The sequence below is a fragment of the Mizuhopecten yessoensis genome, unplaced genomic scaffold (genome assembly GCF_002113885.1).
Source record: "Mizuhopecten yessoensis strain PY_sf001 unplaced genomic scaffold, ASM211388v2 scaffold10589, whole genome shotgun sequence".
Classification (NCBI taxonomy): Eukaryota; Metazoa; Mollusca; class Bivalvia; order Pectinida; family Pectinidae; genus Mizuhopecten; species Mizuhopecten yessoensis.
Genome location: NW_018408622.1, coordinates 820,136 through 836,422, shown reverse-complemented (window position 1 = coordinate 836,422; position 16,287 = coordinate 820,136). Strand labels below are relative to the sequence as shown.

The 16,287-nt window shown below is 37.4% G+C and overlaps 1 protein-coding gene across 1 annotated transcript in view; it reads right to left on the bottom strand.

The window, feature by feature from the left end:
* The window catches only part of LOC110461198 (calcitonin gene-related peptide type 1 receptor-like), a 64,877-nt gene extending 50,647 nt beyond the window's left edge, over positions 1-14,230 (bottom strand). Inside the window, exon 1 of the mRNA XM_021514568.1 lies at positions 13,793-14,230. Coding sequence (XP_021370243.1) covers positions 13,793-14,219 — 427 coding nt within the window. The 5' untranslated portion in view covers positions 14,220-14,230. The remainder of the gene's footprint in view (positions 1-13,792) is intronic.
* Between the last annotated feature and the right edge of the window lie 2,057 nt (positions 14,231-16,287).

The following is a 16,287-nucleotide window of genomic DNA, read 5'->3' as shown; positions in this document are numbered from 1 at the left end:
CCAGCGTAATGTCCTATACTTATGAGGCCGTGTGTCTTATTACTGCAAACATATTGGATATTTGAAAACGCGGATGCTCAGCGAACCGCTGAATAGATAAAACACATTATTCAATTAACAGCTTTTACGGGAAATTTAATCGACCATTATTCTCACCCTGGAAGAAGTCGTTCCCGGTAGAGGATATCACAACAGACGGTACTAAATGCTAAGTTTGTTTTAAACACAAACAGGAATCGACAAACCTTTTTCGAGAATTTTCGAAAACGTCTGTTTCCTTTGTCAATCAAAGAGTCCAATAACCGGTGTCCCGACTTTAAACGGTGAAAAGAAATAACGAAACCACAGTGAGCCGAATCAGTAAAGTCAGCTGTCAGAAAAAAATCGAGACATTTCGCCAAATAGCACTCTAGTACTGCAGGCAGTCAGGGGGACAGGTAACATATTTACCAATTCCGCTCCGTAGTGCCCAGTACAGTACAGCCTGTTTCAAAACATACTGTACTGTTGTGAAACTCAGTGTTTACTGGTATTTGTACATAAATAACGATACTGATGTTCATTAAACAGGCAATCACCGTTCATTAAACATCCCGGCAGAAGTGTCCAATCACCGCTCTGAAACACTGACGAAGTATGTGAGCAATTGAAACTTTCAATTCGAGAAATTACGTTCTGTGAATATTACATGATTGTCTTTTGTGGAACAAAATCTTCGGGCGAAACCTATACTTTCTCCTTGTGATTGGTGACGAGATCTTCTAATAATGTAAAACGAGGGACGCGCGATAGCAGTATTGCATGCAATCTATCCAGCAAAAAAAGAGAGTTCAATATGCTCCAACAAAGAACAGACTTTCCCGCCCTTTGCGACTGTCGTCTGCAATGGCTGATTACAAGTCTCCCTCCTATTGGTTTTTCGTTTTATCTCCAGTCACGTCACTGTACCGTTTCTAAATACATCATTAGGAATTGATATATTTACATTTTAATCTTGTGTACGCCATTTGTCCGAGGAACTTTTATTTAATCTAACATATGGTCGGCAGTTGCCGTCACATTTCTATTGTCAATAAAGAAAACGAACAAGTTGAAAACAGTTTCTTTTTTCTCGAAGAAATGACACATTTAGTAAACATTTTTTTGACAGACAATCCGACAAACCATATTATTTGAAGTTTCAATTTAAATATCACTTGGGGTTTCGACAAACACAATATATCAGGAGAAAACGTAGTTTCTACCACAATACGCTATGTTATTCGACTCTCAGATCATTGTATGAACACGCAGACTGTTAGATAAATATGAGTTATATACCACACGTGGTATATGACCTTCAATAGTTTTGATTGGTCGAGAAGATGAATTTTGACCGGGAAGACTTCTTCCACGTGCTTTTTGCCACCTACTGTTTTGTTTATGTCGTCGGCTGTCAACATCCGACATATGTTGGTGATTCTGTGAGGTTATGCGGAAAGATGGGTTTATTTAGGCAATATTAAAAGATGATACTTAAAGATTTGATCGCTAGTTTCAGGCAAATTTGCTACAGACGCTCGATATCGTTTCGACGTCACACCGTCGCGTGGCCAGGTCGTGAAACCAAAACAAGATCTGTCACAGTGTCGGGAAATATTTCGTTCTCCCAACGTCCCGTTATCGCTATTTAGACGATCTGACTATGGCTGAACTTTCACTATAAACGTAAACCATAGAACCATCACGAAGAAACGTAGGTCTATGGTTTGGGATATTGACAGCGATAAGTTCGTCTGCAACGGTGAGTTACGATGAGTTCATCACTTGGCGGGAGGCAGACTTCGTACGATATGCTTACGCGCATATATAGTCCGTGGTTAATTTATATAAATTAATGCAATACTGCTACTCTCAATATTTAAAGTCGTTCATCTATTTTATTTTTTCATGAAGTTGTTGCCGAAACATTAATTTTGACAATAATTAAATTTGTAAAAACAAAAGTCATTTTTGAATATTAATAAGTGACTTTTTACATATGGGTCTATCACTACGCCAGCCTTGTCAACAAACACATGTGTGAATGTTATTTCCGACTGATCATGAGATTGTGGTAGAAACAGATCACACGACTCGTGGTTGTTGAGTATGGTATTTATTTCACTCTCGTTAGTTAATTTTCAAAAGTTACAGAAAGACACTTTTTGTTTTTTGTAACTTTTGAAAGTTAACTAACTCGAGTGAAATAAATACCATATTCAACAACCACTCGTTGTGTAACCTCTATTTCTCTGCTACTGTCATGCTTCGTTTGATATCATGATCGATTCTGCCAAATAATGGATTGTAGCGAAATGTGCTAGGGCATTTTACAGGTATAATGATAATTGCGTTTTCCTTATCAATCAATCTTTATACCATGGGAGTTGTGTGTGCTCACTCTTTTAAAACTGATACCGAAAAAATCACTTGTAGATTTTAAGCAAATTATAATGGAATAAAAAAAGTCTCACATGGTCAATAATTTGGAGCAGCTTAACGCCTAAACACTGTTTTCAATGCTTATAATTGACTTTTTGATCGTTTGAAACACTTTAAGCAAGTTACAAGAGAGATGGTTTGAGCAGAAAATCCATACTTAAAGCAAGTTACAAGAGAGATGGTTTGAGCACAAAATCCATACTTAAAGCAAGTTACAAGAAAGATGGTTTGAGCACAAAATCCAAGCTTAAGCATGAGAACGGTTTCATGAATACGGGCCCTGTTGTCATTTTTACTTCAACTAGAACGACTCGATTGTTATAGGGTTAGTCCTTGGCCATGTTTTACACCTAGAACGACTCGATTGTTATAGGGTTAGTCCTTAGCCATGTTTTACAACTAGAACGACTCGATTGTTATGGGGTTAGTCCTTGGCCATGTTTTACAACTAGAACACCTCGATTGTTATAGGGTTAGTCCTTGGCCATGTTCTACAACTAGAACGACTCGATTGTTATAGGGTTAGTCCGTGGCCATGTTTTACAACTAGAACGACTCGATTGTTATGGGGTTAGTCCTTGGCCATGTTTTACAACTAGAACGACGCGATTGTTATAGGGTTAGTCCTTGGCCATGTTCTACAACTAGAACGACTCGATTGTTATAGGGGTAGTCCTTGGCCATGTTTTACAACTAGAACGACGCGATTGTTATAGGGTTAGTCCTTGGCCATGTTTTACACCTAGAACGACTCGATTGTTATAGGGTTAGTCCTTTGCCATGTTTTACAACTAGAACGACTCGATTGATATAGGGTTAGTCCTTCGCCATGTTTTACAACCAAGAAAGATGGTTTGAGCACAAAATCCAAGCTTAAGCATGAGAACGGTTTCATGAATACGGGCCCTGTTGTCATTTTTACTTCAACTAGAACGTCTCGATTGTTATAGGGTTAGTCCTTGGCCATTTTTTACAACTAGAACGACTCGATTGTTATAGGGTTAGTCCGTGGCCATGTTTTACAACTAGAACGACTCGATTGTTATGGGGTTAGTCCTTGGCCATGTTTTACAACTAGAACACCTCGATTGTTATAGGGTTAGTCCTTGGCCATTTTTTACAACTAGAACGACTCGATTGATATAGGGGTAGTCCTTCGCCATGTTTTACAACTAGAACGATTCGATTGTTATAGGGTTAGTCCTTGGCAATGTTTTACAACTAGAACGACTCGATTGTTATAGGGTTAGTTCTTAGCCATGTTTTACAACTAGAACGACTCGATTGATATAGGGGTAGTCCTTCGCCATGTTTTACAACTAGAACGATTCGATTGTTATAGGGTTAGTCCTTGGCCATGTTCTACAACTAGAACGACTCGATTGTTATAGGGTTAGTTCTTAGCCATGTTTTACAACTAGAACGACTCGATTGATATAGGGGTAGTCCTTCGCCATGTTTTACAACTAGAACGACTCGATTGATATAGGGGTAGTCCTTCGCCATGTTTTACAACTAGAACGATTCGATTGTTATAGGGTTAGTCCTTGGCAATGTTTTACAACTAGAACGACTCGATTGTTATGGGGTTAGTCCTTGGCCATGTTTTACAACTAGAACGATTCGATTGTTATAGGGTTAGTCCGTGGCCATGTTTTACAACTAGAACGACTCGATTGTTATGGGGTTAGTCCTTGGCCATGTTTTACAACTAGAACTACTCGATTGTTATAGGGTTAGTCCTTTGCCATGTTTTACAACTGGAACGAGTCGATTGTTATAGGGTTAGTCCTTGGCCATGTTCTACAACTAGAACGACTCGATTGTTATAGGGGTAGTCCTTGGCCATGTTTTACAACTAGAACACCTCGATTGTTATAGGGTTAGTCCTTGGCCATGTTTTACAACTAGAACGACTCGATTGATATAGGGTTAGTCCTTCGCCATGTTTTACAACTAGAACGATTCGATTGTTATAGGGTTAGTCCTTGGCCATGTTTTACAACTAGAACGACTCGATTGTTATAGGGTTAGTCCTTGGCCATGTTTTACAACTAGAACGACTCGATTGTTATAGGGTTAGTCCTTGGCCATGTTTTACAACTAGAACGACTCGATTGTTATAGGGTTAGTCCTTGGCCATGTTTTACAACTAGAACGACTCGATTGTTATAGGGTTAGTCCTTGGCCATGTTTTACAACTAGAACGACTCGATTGTTATAGGGTTAGTCCTTGGCCATGTTTTACAACTAGAACGACTCGATTGTTATAGGGTTAGTCCTTGGCCATGTTTTACAACTAGAACGACTCGATTGTTATAGGGTTAGTCCTTGGCCATGTTTTACAACTAGAACGACTCGATTGTTATAGGGTTAGTCCTTGGCCATGTTTTACAACTAGAACGACTCGATTGTTATAGGGTTAGTCCTTGGCCATGTTTTACAACTAGAACGACTCGATTGTTATAGGGTTAGTCCTTGGCCATGTTTTACAACTAGAACGACTCGATTGTTATAGGGTTAGTCCTTGGCCATGTTTTACAACTAGAACGACTCGATTGTTATAGGGTTAGTCCTTGGCCATGTTTTACAACTAGAACGACTCGATTGTTATAGGGTTAGTCCTTGGCCATGTTTTACAACTAGAATGACTCGTTGGCAGTTTTTAATTGACTAAATCATTTTTACTATAATGCTCATTAAACTGCTGTCATTCCTAAAAGAATTACACCTGGGATGTTCTGTTAACAAATTAACATTGACATTTGTGTACAGTTATAATCACTCGTTAGACATTTATCTTTGACACAATGTTTACATTTAGACTAACTCGCTGAAAGTTTATCAATGATAAAATCTTGACAACTGACAATTCTTTGGCATTTCGAAACTGAGGATAGACCCCTGCAAGTACAGGGAAGGAATAGTGCTGCTGCAACCCGCTGCATGTGGTAGGGATGCGACTTACATTGGACCTCTTGCAGAATCAGATTTTTCGTTTTTATTGAAGAGGACATTAAATAGAAACCACAGCTGATCTGCTGCCCCCATTGCATTATTTGATAGTCATCTTTTATCGCTCCTCGGACTGGGATATCTCACGTGATCCCAGTTTTAAATTTTTCTATCTCGACAGACATATCGCGAAATTTTCAAAAAGCGATGTAATCATCAGTGTGCTAATGCAAGTGATACACACGTACAGTTTGTTTAATCCTGTTTTGTTGTTATATGTATTTTAATGATGTTTTTCGATATCTAATTTAATGTTGAAAAAACATATTATCTACACAGTGAAATATGTTTTTACTTGTAAGAAGGACGGACTTCGTTGTTTATGCGTAAGCATCCAAACTACCTTTAGACGTGAAGAGACCATATTGTTTAGAACCCAGACGGATACATGTAGACTATAGCGAAATTGAATAGTTTTCAAACTAAAAGGTGCGTGAAAAATATCAAATTCCTGCAACCGAGCGTTTAAAGTAATAGATTTTCCTATTCTTTTTCTCTTCTCTACTCTTTCCTTCCGGTGGTTTCTCCCTAGGCGCCCTTCTTCATGTGACACTTGCTGTTGCGAGGACGTTAAACCACATACAAACAAACACTGCGGATCTTCCTGATATTTCAATCAACAAAGCGGATCTAATTAGATATGAAATGCGTCCATATAATTTAGTGCCAAAACCGCGTATCCATGTCTATTACTTCATATCGGCATATCTTTTATCTTTTTAATCAATCAGCGAGTGTGTTACACACAATATGTCGTTATTCCATGCGTTGTCACGCCGGAGTAATTAACCAGACAGCGCTACTCTTACTTCACAATTACGTCGAGCAGACGACATGCCGACACGACTGTGTATATGGATAGGATGATATCTCACATAGTTCTGCTGGTTGTCAAGATAGTGGTTTCACCTAGATCAATTTGATTAAACAGTATCCAGTTTTCCTTTCGAAATCAAAACGTGTAAATATGTTCGATGTCAGGTATTTTTCATGTTTTCATGAGTACATTGGCAATTTGGTAGCTTTCTTTATCGGCGCCAACCTATCTATGACTTTCCCAAATACTAAAAATCGATGTAATGCTATATGTCAATCCTTTTTTTTAACATAAATATGAGTTTGTTTATACAAAACAATCGTCTGTCTCCTTTATATTCAATGAACATCAGCATAACATAACATATGCGATTTGTTTCAATATTTGAATTTCTACTCAAGTTGGACTCAATTCGACATCCAAATGTCACCTGTTATATTTGCCAATGAAACATTGCCTGTGCGTATGAATACATCAAGATTTTGCAAAGGGAGATAACTATCGACATTTTTAGCGCAACATGTAAACAAAGATACCACTGGTGTATGAGATTTTACATCGACCAAAGAAAGATTCAGTTCTTAAATGAATTGTTACAAAGTGATTCGACGGAAAAAAATGACCTAAGAAATCTATTCTGGGTTGAAAGAGGGCCTTAAAATAGTCTACATTTTTTCTCTTCTAACCTCCTGCATTCTCCGACAGAATTGCCATTTTAGCGTTAAATGGTCGTAAACGCCCTTATTGTGAAGTTGGGCCGCTAAACTGTAAATAACAACAAACAAATCTTCCATAAGAGCTCAAAGAAACTTTGAGACACGCAATGTTCTACTTTGATCTAGACAGCAGTTCATATATATGTATAGTCGTAATTATATATAAACTTTATTAGTTTTACAACAATTATGAAACAAACTATTTCAACTAATATCAATCACTTTTGTTGGCGCAAATGTTACCGTGCCGGTGGGGAGGAGGGGGGGGGGGGGGGGGGGGGGGGGGGGGGGGGGGGGGGTCTTATAGTGGGAGGAAACCGAATTACCCGGAAGACAACCCACGCGGTCGTGCAAGTTACCCATACCCTTTCACGTCCGATCGCGGAATCGAACCCCGGCTGTCTTGGTGAGAGGCAAGTGCGCTTATCACTGCGCCACACGACCACCCAATATATTCGTAATTATGGACTGTCCGATCACGCGATCTTCACTAATTTACGTACGAGCGATTTTCACCTTGGATCGAGGATGGAGTTGTCTTTGAAGAATTATAATTTTCATATTCAAAGGTGACATATTTGAACGTGACCCCATTTAGCGCCATAACTGAACTTGCTGACATGCTGGAAGAACAGTCGATATTCGATCAGTACCATTCGAGTTAACGAGATTGATATCCCGAAACAGGACGTGAACATGCGTGGAGTTGATTGTCGATACCGGTATCAAATAGCGCTCCAATCGATACAAAGCACAGATCTTGTGAGCTGGAGTTGTCTGTAATGGTCACGACAGGGCCCGACTCGTTTGATAATGTCCCAGCGTTATTTTACCAACCGACATCAACCGTTTATCAATTAACGTCAGCATGAAGTCAGATGTGAACACGAAAATATCGGCTTGAGTAATATTTTCTATCATTAAATGTTGTCATTTGTCAGATATAATTGCAATGATTAGGCATTATTAAATTTGCCGAGTCATTGTCCCGCGATTGTAAATTAATTAATACGTTAGGTGTTTATTGCAGAGATTTTTTTTCAATTTCTGATGCGTTACAGTCAATGTTTCAACATTGGAATTTCAACGTTTACACAAAAACGTGTTTCTCTATTGACTATATAGACCATGTGCCAAGGGGGAGATTAACACCGCCGAGTTCTTAAAACTATCGGACAATGTGTGGATAAAGCAGAGGGAAATTCAACATAAAATAACATTAGTGATTGCGTTACAAAGGGCCTTTGTTATTTCTTTTCTTATTACATGTATTATCCCTAAGCTTTTACAGTGTAGCAAACCCAACACATGCAAGAAATATGAACAACATTGACTAGAAATGTGCCACAGAAAGCCACATAAATCTAAACTTTTCGTTATTGAACATAATTTCTTTAGCAATATTGAGTCTCATTTTCTCTCCTATGACGTATTAATTTGTACCACCCTGTATGTGGGGGGGGGGGGGGGGGGGGGGTAGCATTATTAGAATTGTTCACCTCGATGGGAGCCGTATGAACAGCGTATGCATATTGTTATTAGACTGGGTCAGACACTTTACGTGTATCACTTCACAAAATAAATTCCCGTAATATATAATAATGATAATAATAATATACAACATTTATATAGCGCCCTATATAATTTGTAAAATTACTCCAAGGCGCTTTACAACATATGAATAATAGTAATGGTTATAATTGTGAAAACAAACAGCAAAGGCTTGCAATCACTTTCATACATTTAACAAGCAATGTGCACATAATTGAACAAATAAAAGGGTGGTATTTACATGACGTCTTGGCAAAGATTCTTAAATGCAGACGTGAAGAGGTGAGTGTTTATGTCCCTCTTGAACTTGGCCAGCGTATTTGACTTCCTGATAGCAGATGGTAAGCTTTTCCACAACGTAGCCGAAACCCTCCCAAAGCATCTGTTTCCGTAGGTCACAGTACGAGATTTTGGGACACACAACAAAGATTCTGACTCCGACCGCAGTGATCTTGACGGCTGATACAGGGTAACAAGCTCCTGTAGGTACTGAGGAGCTGTTCCATTCAGTGCCTTGTATGTGTATACCAGAATTTTGTACTGCGACCTGTATCGTACAGGTAACCAGTGCAACGAATAAAGCGCAGGTGTGATGTGCTCTCTCTTTCGAGTACGAGTAACTAGCCGTGCTGCAGTGTTCTGGACCCTCTGCAGACGACTAGTTAGTTTGTCAGATATACCACAGAGCAGGGCGTTACCATAATCCAACNCTAGGTATTTAACAACTGGAACAGTCTCAATAGTTCTGGCACCAACCTTGAGCTGGAGAGCCATTGTTTGCTGACACTTTGGGGAAAAGACGATAAGTTCCGTCTTTTCCTGATTAAGTTGAAACATGTTGGCGTTCATCCAGATACTGATATCTGTCAGACAAGCTTCCAGACTTTCTGAGACTGTATTCCAACAGTCCAATATAGACAAATACATCAGTCAACATGACGATTGGGAACAATTGATATTTCCTCGTCTTTTCTTTGATAATAAAATCGTTAATGGTAGACAGGTAACTGTCGTACATGTTTAAATAACCGGTGCTATCTCTAAAAAGAAGTTTTATTTACAGGTCACACGTGCATAAAAAACGTTCATACGGTTCCATATAGTATCAGCTGTCTTTATTTACTTTTCTGGGGATATATGAAAAAGCGTTCGCTCGGAACAATGAGTGTTAAAGCCGAGAGGAACATTACTTTTAAAATGTGTGAAAATTTGTAATTGTACTATAAATTGGTTTAAACAGTTCATCTCTACAGCAAACCAGCTGTGATGAACTTCGCCATATTGTTTGCGGGACAAAATAACATCAGAAAATTGAACAAACCTAATGGTCTTTAATATCTTATCGTTAGTTCCAACTGTTTTCTACAGCTCCACTAGGCGTTGCCTAAGTGGGGTTATGTTAATATCGAGGCTGAGCTATAAGCCCAGTGGAATTCCCGCGTAGTCAGGAACGTCAGCATTCACTGTAAAAATGTTCAGATTTAATTTCTCAAATATGACGCATATAAAAGATTTTCTGATAAATCGTTTGAAATTCGTGCTACATACGTGTTCTATAACCTATTGTTAAGTATAAATTATAAATCAGATGTTCGGACAACGTACCTTTGAGTTGTTGAGTGAATTTGTGTGTCGAGGACTGTGCCTGTAAAGGAGTTTGAGTGCCTGTCGGGATTTCACGTCACGGAGTTATTTATACGGCACTCAAAACGTGTTATCAAGCCGCGATGTCCAGGGGAAAGCATTTCAAGATAATAACGGATATTGGACTGGCTTTTATTTCTAAATCGGGACAAAATATCACCCGGTAGAATAAAACGGGAGAAATCAGCTCATAAAATCTTCACAAATATGAATTCACAATTTTGACTTTGATATGTGTTTCATAAAAATCTATTTCGGTAAAGTGGTGTTATAAAATATTCAACAGTATTGACAGATCATAACATCAGTTTAGAAATATGTCAGTAAGGAAATTCTTTTATTATAGAAGCAAGTTCTGCAGATTTAAAACGGACGGAGAAAACTCGTTTATATCGCGAGATTTGACTTATTATACCTATATCTGACACTGTCTAAGCTACCTACACGCTGATATGCAGGTGAATCCGCTAAATTTGTATACAGAAAAACAAAAACAGAGCAAAACCCACTGCTTGATGTATCCCTTATTCTCCTTCCAAGGCCCTGTCCTGGATCTACGGGGACTGTAAAGACTGTACGTATACGTAGTGTAACAGGAAAGAGAATAGTGTGCTTTCACCGGCGATCGAACCTGCGACCCCATAGTTCCTAGACGGACGCTCAACGTCGGAGGGTTTTCGTTCGCCATACATAATGTACCTCTTTCACTCAATTTTTACTATCTTTTTTTGTTAAATTTCATAAATACGACCATTCACACCTCTCGTTTTTTCAGACATGTATGTTTACTTTCATTATTTCATACTCACTTATAAATTATTCGCATCATCGTCATCATCATCATCATCATCATCATCATTATCATCACCATTCCACTCATCATCGCATCCATAAACAGTTGTGATCTACTGATCAAAACGACCAATTGAAACACGAAGAATTTTCTAACATTTCAGCGCGAATTTGCACCATGGTAACATGACGTCATAGTTTCGTGGTCGACGTCCTTTTATTTGCTAGTGTTGTTCGGTTCACGTTTTAGGATACATAATTCAACATTGGTACGAATTATGCAAAATTAAGTTTGCAGAATATATAATATGGATATAAAGGATATTTCAAGTTGGTAATAAAAGCAATACCGCAAATATCTGTTCATCTGACTTCTCATTTTGCACGGGTTTATTGCGCATATTGATATATTTCAAGAGACATTTTCTATAAAAATAGATTTATCTTGATACCGGTAAGTTGTACATAAATGATGAATAGGCAGTAACATTTATATATGTTCATCTGACTCCTCATATTGCACAGTTTTATTGCGTGTATGGCTATCTTTTACGTGGATTTTGGGTATTGTATACCGCCCGCCAACATCATAGTAAATCCATATGAGGGAAAGTTAGTTTGGAATTGCTTCAGAAAAACATTTCAAAGACCCAAGGAATGCATCTCCACTTTTGGGAAATGTGTTTATCATAACTGGTGTTAATTAAAAGACGTCACTGAAGTGGTTCACCAATATTTATCTATTCTGTCTTTGCGTATTGCAGAGTTATCTTCTCTTGGGAGCAGGTATTGATTGTTACGTCATTGGTTTGTGTGAGAAAATTACGTCGTTTTCTCAAAAATTGATGACGTTACTCTCACAAACAACTGACGTAACAATCAATACCTGCTCCCAAGAGAAGATAACTCTGCAATACGCAAAGACGGAATAAGCGCTACACACAGGAGTAGGAAAATAATCCGTCTTACAGAGGTCGCTTTAAACTAACAATAAAATTTAAAAAATGGGGAAAGTAACAACGTTTTCATAATTTCGTTGAAGGTTAATGTGCACATGGAACGGCTACTGACAAGAATATTGATATAAGGCAATGTATTCCTCACTGACCTAAACCATTATTTGTTTGTGCATGTTGTCACATTTTATAAGTTAAATGATCGAGTTAGATCAAATTGCATGTTAATTGTCATTTCGAAGTGTCGTATAGAACATATAAACCAATGAAAACAAATGTTTTCAGTATAAACCAGTCCGCCTCCATTGTTAACGCACGCGCACAGCCATGATTCGATTTTTTTTATGCTACAAATTCTCATAGGGACCTGATAATTTGTTACAGCTATATTTGGACCTAAACTAAGGTGTTCAGAGTAATTTTACATGTATTAGGGGTTAAGATCGAATAAAGGCGGTAAAAACGACACCCCAAATGATCATATAAATGATCATTGTGGGTGTCATTTTACCGAAAAACGATCTAAACCCCTAAAACATGTAAAACTTCCTCTGTATCAGATACAGTATGTACACGGTACCATACAGCTGTCTCGTCCGTCTGGCTTCATCGGTAATGCTAGGGGCTAAAATGGTGGAAATCCAAATTGGGTGTGTGGCCATGGGTTATGGAAATTCTAAACCATCTGGTAAAATATCCATATCATACATACCAATACATATGATAGACTGTTATAAATTGATGTCCCGTTTTGACTCAATGTAGTAAATTGGTTCACCGTACAAAATACTAAAAAAGCATAGCTTATTGGAATACATAGCGTAGTGATACAAATAGCAGTTATACCAGTAACGCAGTTATTTGAAATATGTAAATTTATCTATCATTTATTATTTACATCTACGAGTTCTATAGGGAATATACCCATGCTGTAACTTTAACATGGTATATGACCCAACAGTGACATTTGTTGTTTTGCCGACCTATTTCGTGTCAAAATAGTAACGTCGTCATAACATAACAGCGTGACGTCATACTTCACAACATGCCGTTATAACGTCATACTTCTCAACATGCCGACATGGAAGATATGATTAGCAAAACATTTGATTTAAAAACCGCATTTCCTGAACTCTCATTGGCCTAGATGTGGTCACATGTGAGTTAATACTGATCAATAACGAACATGTATGAGATTAATGCGTGGTTGAATGAACATGAGCAAAAGAAGATAAAACTGAGACGAATTTCTCATGTCCGTATGACCATATATTCACAGAAAAAGACGTAGGCCTTCAATTTTATAATAGATGTAAAATCATTCAGCTTTTCTATCATTTAAAAAGAATGTATGTGTCAGAATCGTCATGAGAAAGGTACTTTATTTGGCAGTGTTTTGCAAGGTTACATGTACAATGTACAAAAGTGACGGCATTCAGTGAAAATGTGATATCAACACGTTGTTTGTTTTTTAAAGGAACATTAAGTGTAAATGGTGAAATTTTACAATTTGCTTGATATGCATAAGGAAATGAATATATGATTTAATGAAAAAAACGTTGAATTCATTCAACGTTGTTTCGAGAATAACGCAATTGTTCACAAGTTTCATCTTTTGAGCGAAGCTTCCTGGCGCCTTTCATACAGTTGATATAAATGGTCACTCTAGTAATATCAGTTGGGTAACGAATCCGTAAAGCTCCAAGCTTGTTTTCCAATCACTTTGTTATGCATATATATATGTGTTATTAAAACGTTGGCTAATTGAATAAAAATACAGATTACAGTATAACCCCTCGTATATAAAGATTATGAAATTTAAATTGAAGTTGACATACCTGATACAAATCCGTATTCGATAAACTCTGGGCACGTGATGACCGCCGTTTGTCCAGCGTCCGTTTCATCAAAACAACCAAAACCATCCCATGTGCTTGGACACGTGCTGTGCCCTCTCGGAGGTGCACGTGTCTGTCTTTGACAACAGGCTTTGGCAGCCCGGCAACAGGACGTCCATCGGACACAGTCCGCGGTTTCAAGAGTGCCACAGACTAGCGAAGTTTGTCCGGGATTGTCTACATTCGGCACAGCACTAAAGGTACTGTTCCGGGAAACCAGCAGTGGTGAGCCTCTATTCCAGTCAGGATCTAAGGTGATTTTCTTTGAAGTTTTTTGTTGAAACAGAAACTTATAGCACCAGGCACATGTCCACATGTTAAACACAGATACGTTTAAGTAACCGGAGGAGTCGCGACAGAGCTCCATACCTGACGACAGTCGTGTATTGGCGGGAAGTCTGGCGCTCCGGCGGACGACTAGGCACGCTTTTATGGAGGTCCTCTTGTACAAGGGTCGATACTACGCCTAGTCGTATATGATACGGTCAGTAGTGGAACCCTCGGCAAAGCCACATTAATTGTAGTTTTGGGGAAAACTAGGGATTCGATAAACAAAACAGTTTGGTATTTTAATTTACGCATGTACGATATCGTTATTGACTCATTCTGAGTAAGAATTTTCAAAATCGAACTCAATTTATGCACCGTATACCATTTTCACAGAGGTTACGCATAATTACAGACGCACATGTCAATGTTTTATATTTTTACAATAATATGGTCCAATGGGACAATTTAACAGACTTTGATGCCATCGAATGCATATTGATTGCTGACTTGGCAGCAATATAGGCGGCACATGTACTAGACCTATATCCTCTTGTAGTTCTATATACGAACCCCAGCTGTAGCTCTAGAATTGATAGTCGTTGTGTTGTTATGGTATTGTTACCATAATTATGCCCCCGCACTAGACCAGCACGTCAATAGCTATTCTACTGCCACCTACAACAACGGAATGGCTCCTGAAAAGGCTACGAAAAGAACGAAAATTTGAAAGGAATTCCTCATTCGTGGTTAAGTATTGGACGGTTATAGCGTGTGTTCAGCTGTATCCTTTGTAACTGCTGCTGAGGCTGGAGGTGGCGGATCAGCTGTCTCTACCGCGAACTTTCATTACGGAACCGGAAACAAAATATGTTTTTGGTCAATTGATTAATAATTAATTAGCTTTCCATAAGAGGTCAAGTTTCAAAATTCACTAAAATATATTTAATTGTGCACAACATATATTCATTGCTCCGAGTCCCTGTGAAAATGATCGTTTCAGTTTTAACAGTATTTTCTTCTATCATTACAAATCGATTGTTATTAATCGAGTTCTTTCCGCTGAAATCAATTTATCTCTTTCATTTTATACAATATAGCAATATGCATTGATTAATTGCTCTTGAAGATATAATTATATATACACCTTTTGAATGGCAAACGGGGTCGCAGAAGTATCATAGATATCTTAAAATGAAATAGAGAAATTTCTAATTCAAATACAGATGTAAAAGTAACATCTTTGATTGAAAATTAGATAGCTCTAAAAGAAATTGAGATACATGTGATTAAAGTTTAGATAAATGAATTAAAAATAATTGCATATAATTGGTGCGTATATGTATTAGATATATTTTTAAATTACCTAGATAAATGAATATGAAATATCTCTATTGCTTGTAAGATATCTCTCATAAATAAATTGAGATACCTGAATAAGTTTATGGGTATCTCTAAAATATATGTGATATTTCTTTGAAGTTTTAAACTTTATCAATAATGGACTTTTTGTGAGGTTAATATGTGATTATATGAACCCGAGAAAGTGATATTAACCGAGACGAAAGTGAAGGTTAATATCACTTTCTCAGGTCCATATAACCACGTATATATACGTATTAGCCGAAATAAAAGTCCTTTTAAAATTGCTTTATTAGTCGCAATTTTTTTTTTTTATCATCGAATGAGGTGGAACATGTGAAAAGTATACGTAGGAATGTACCGCATTTGGGAAAGACCTTTGTGACGTTACAATTGAAATTACGTCATAAAGTGAATAATAAACTTGTGTTTCTAAAAACTATAACAGAGAAAATATCACAAATCACCGACCTCCACATGAATATAATCCAACCAATGAGGATGTAGGGAAATGACTTGATATATATTTATATATTTACAAATGACTTGACATATTTTTATATATTTACAAATGAATTAACATATATTTATATTTTTAGAAATGACTTGACATATATTTATATATTTATAAATGACTTGATATATATTTATATATTTACCAATGACTTGACATATATTTATATATTTACACATGACTTGACATATATTTATATGTTTAAAAATGACTTGACATATATTTATATATTTACAAATGACTTGACATATATTTATATATTTACAAATGACTTAACATATATTTATATTTT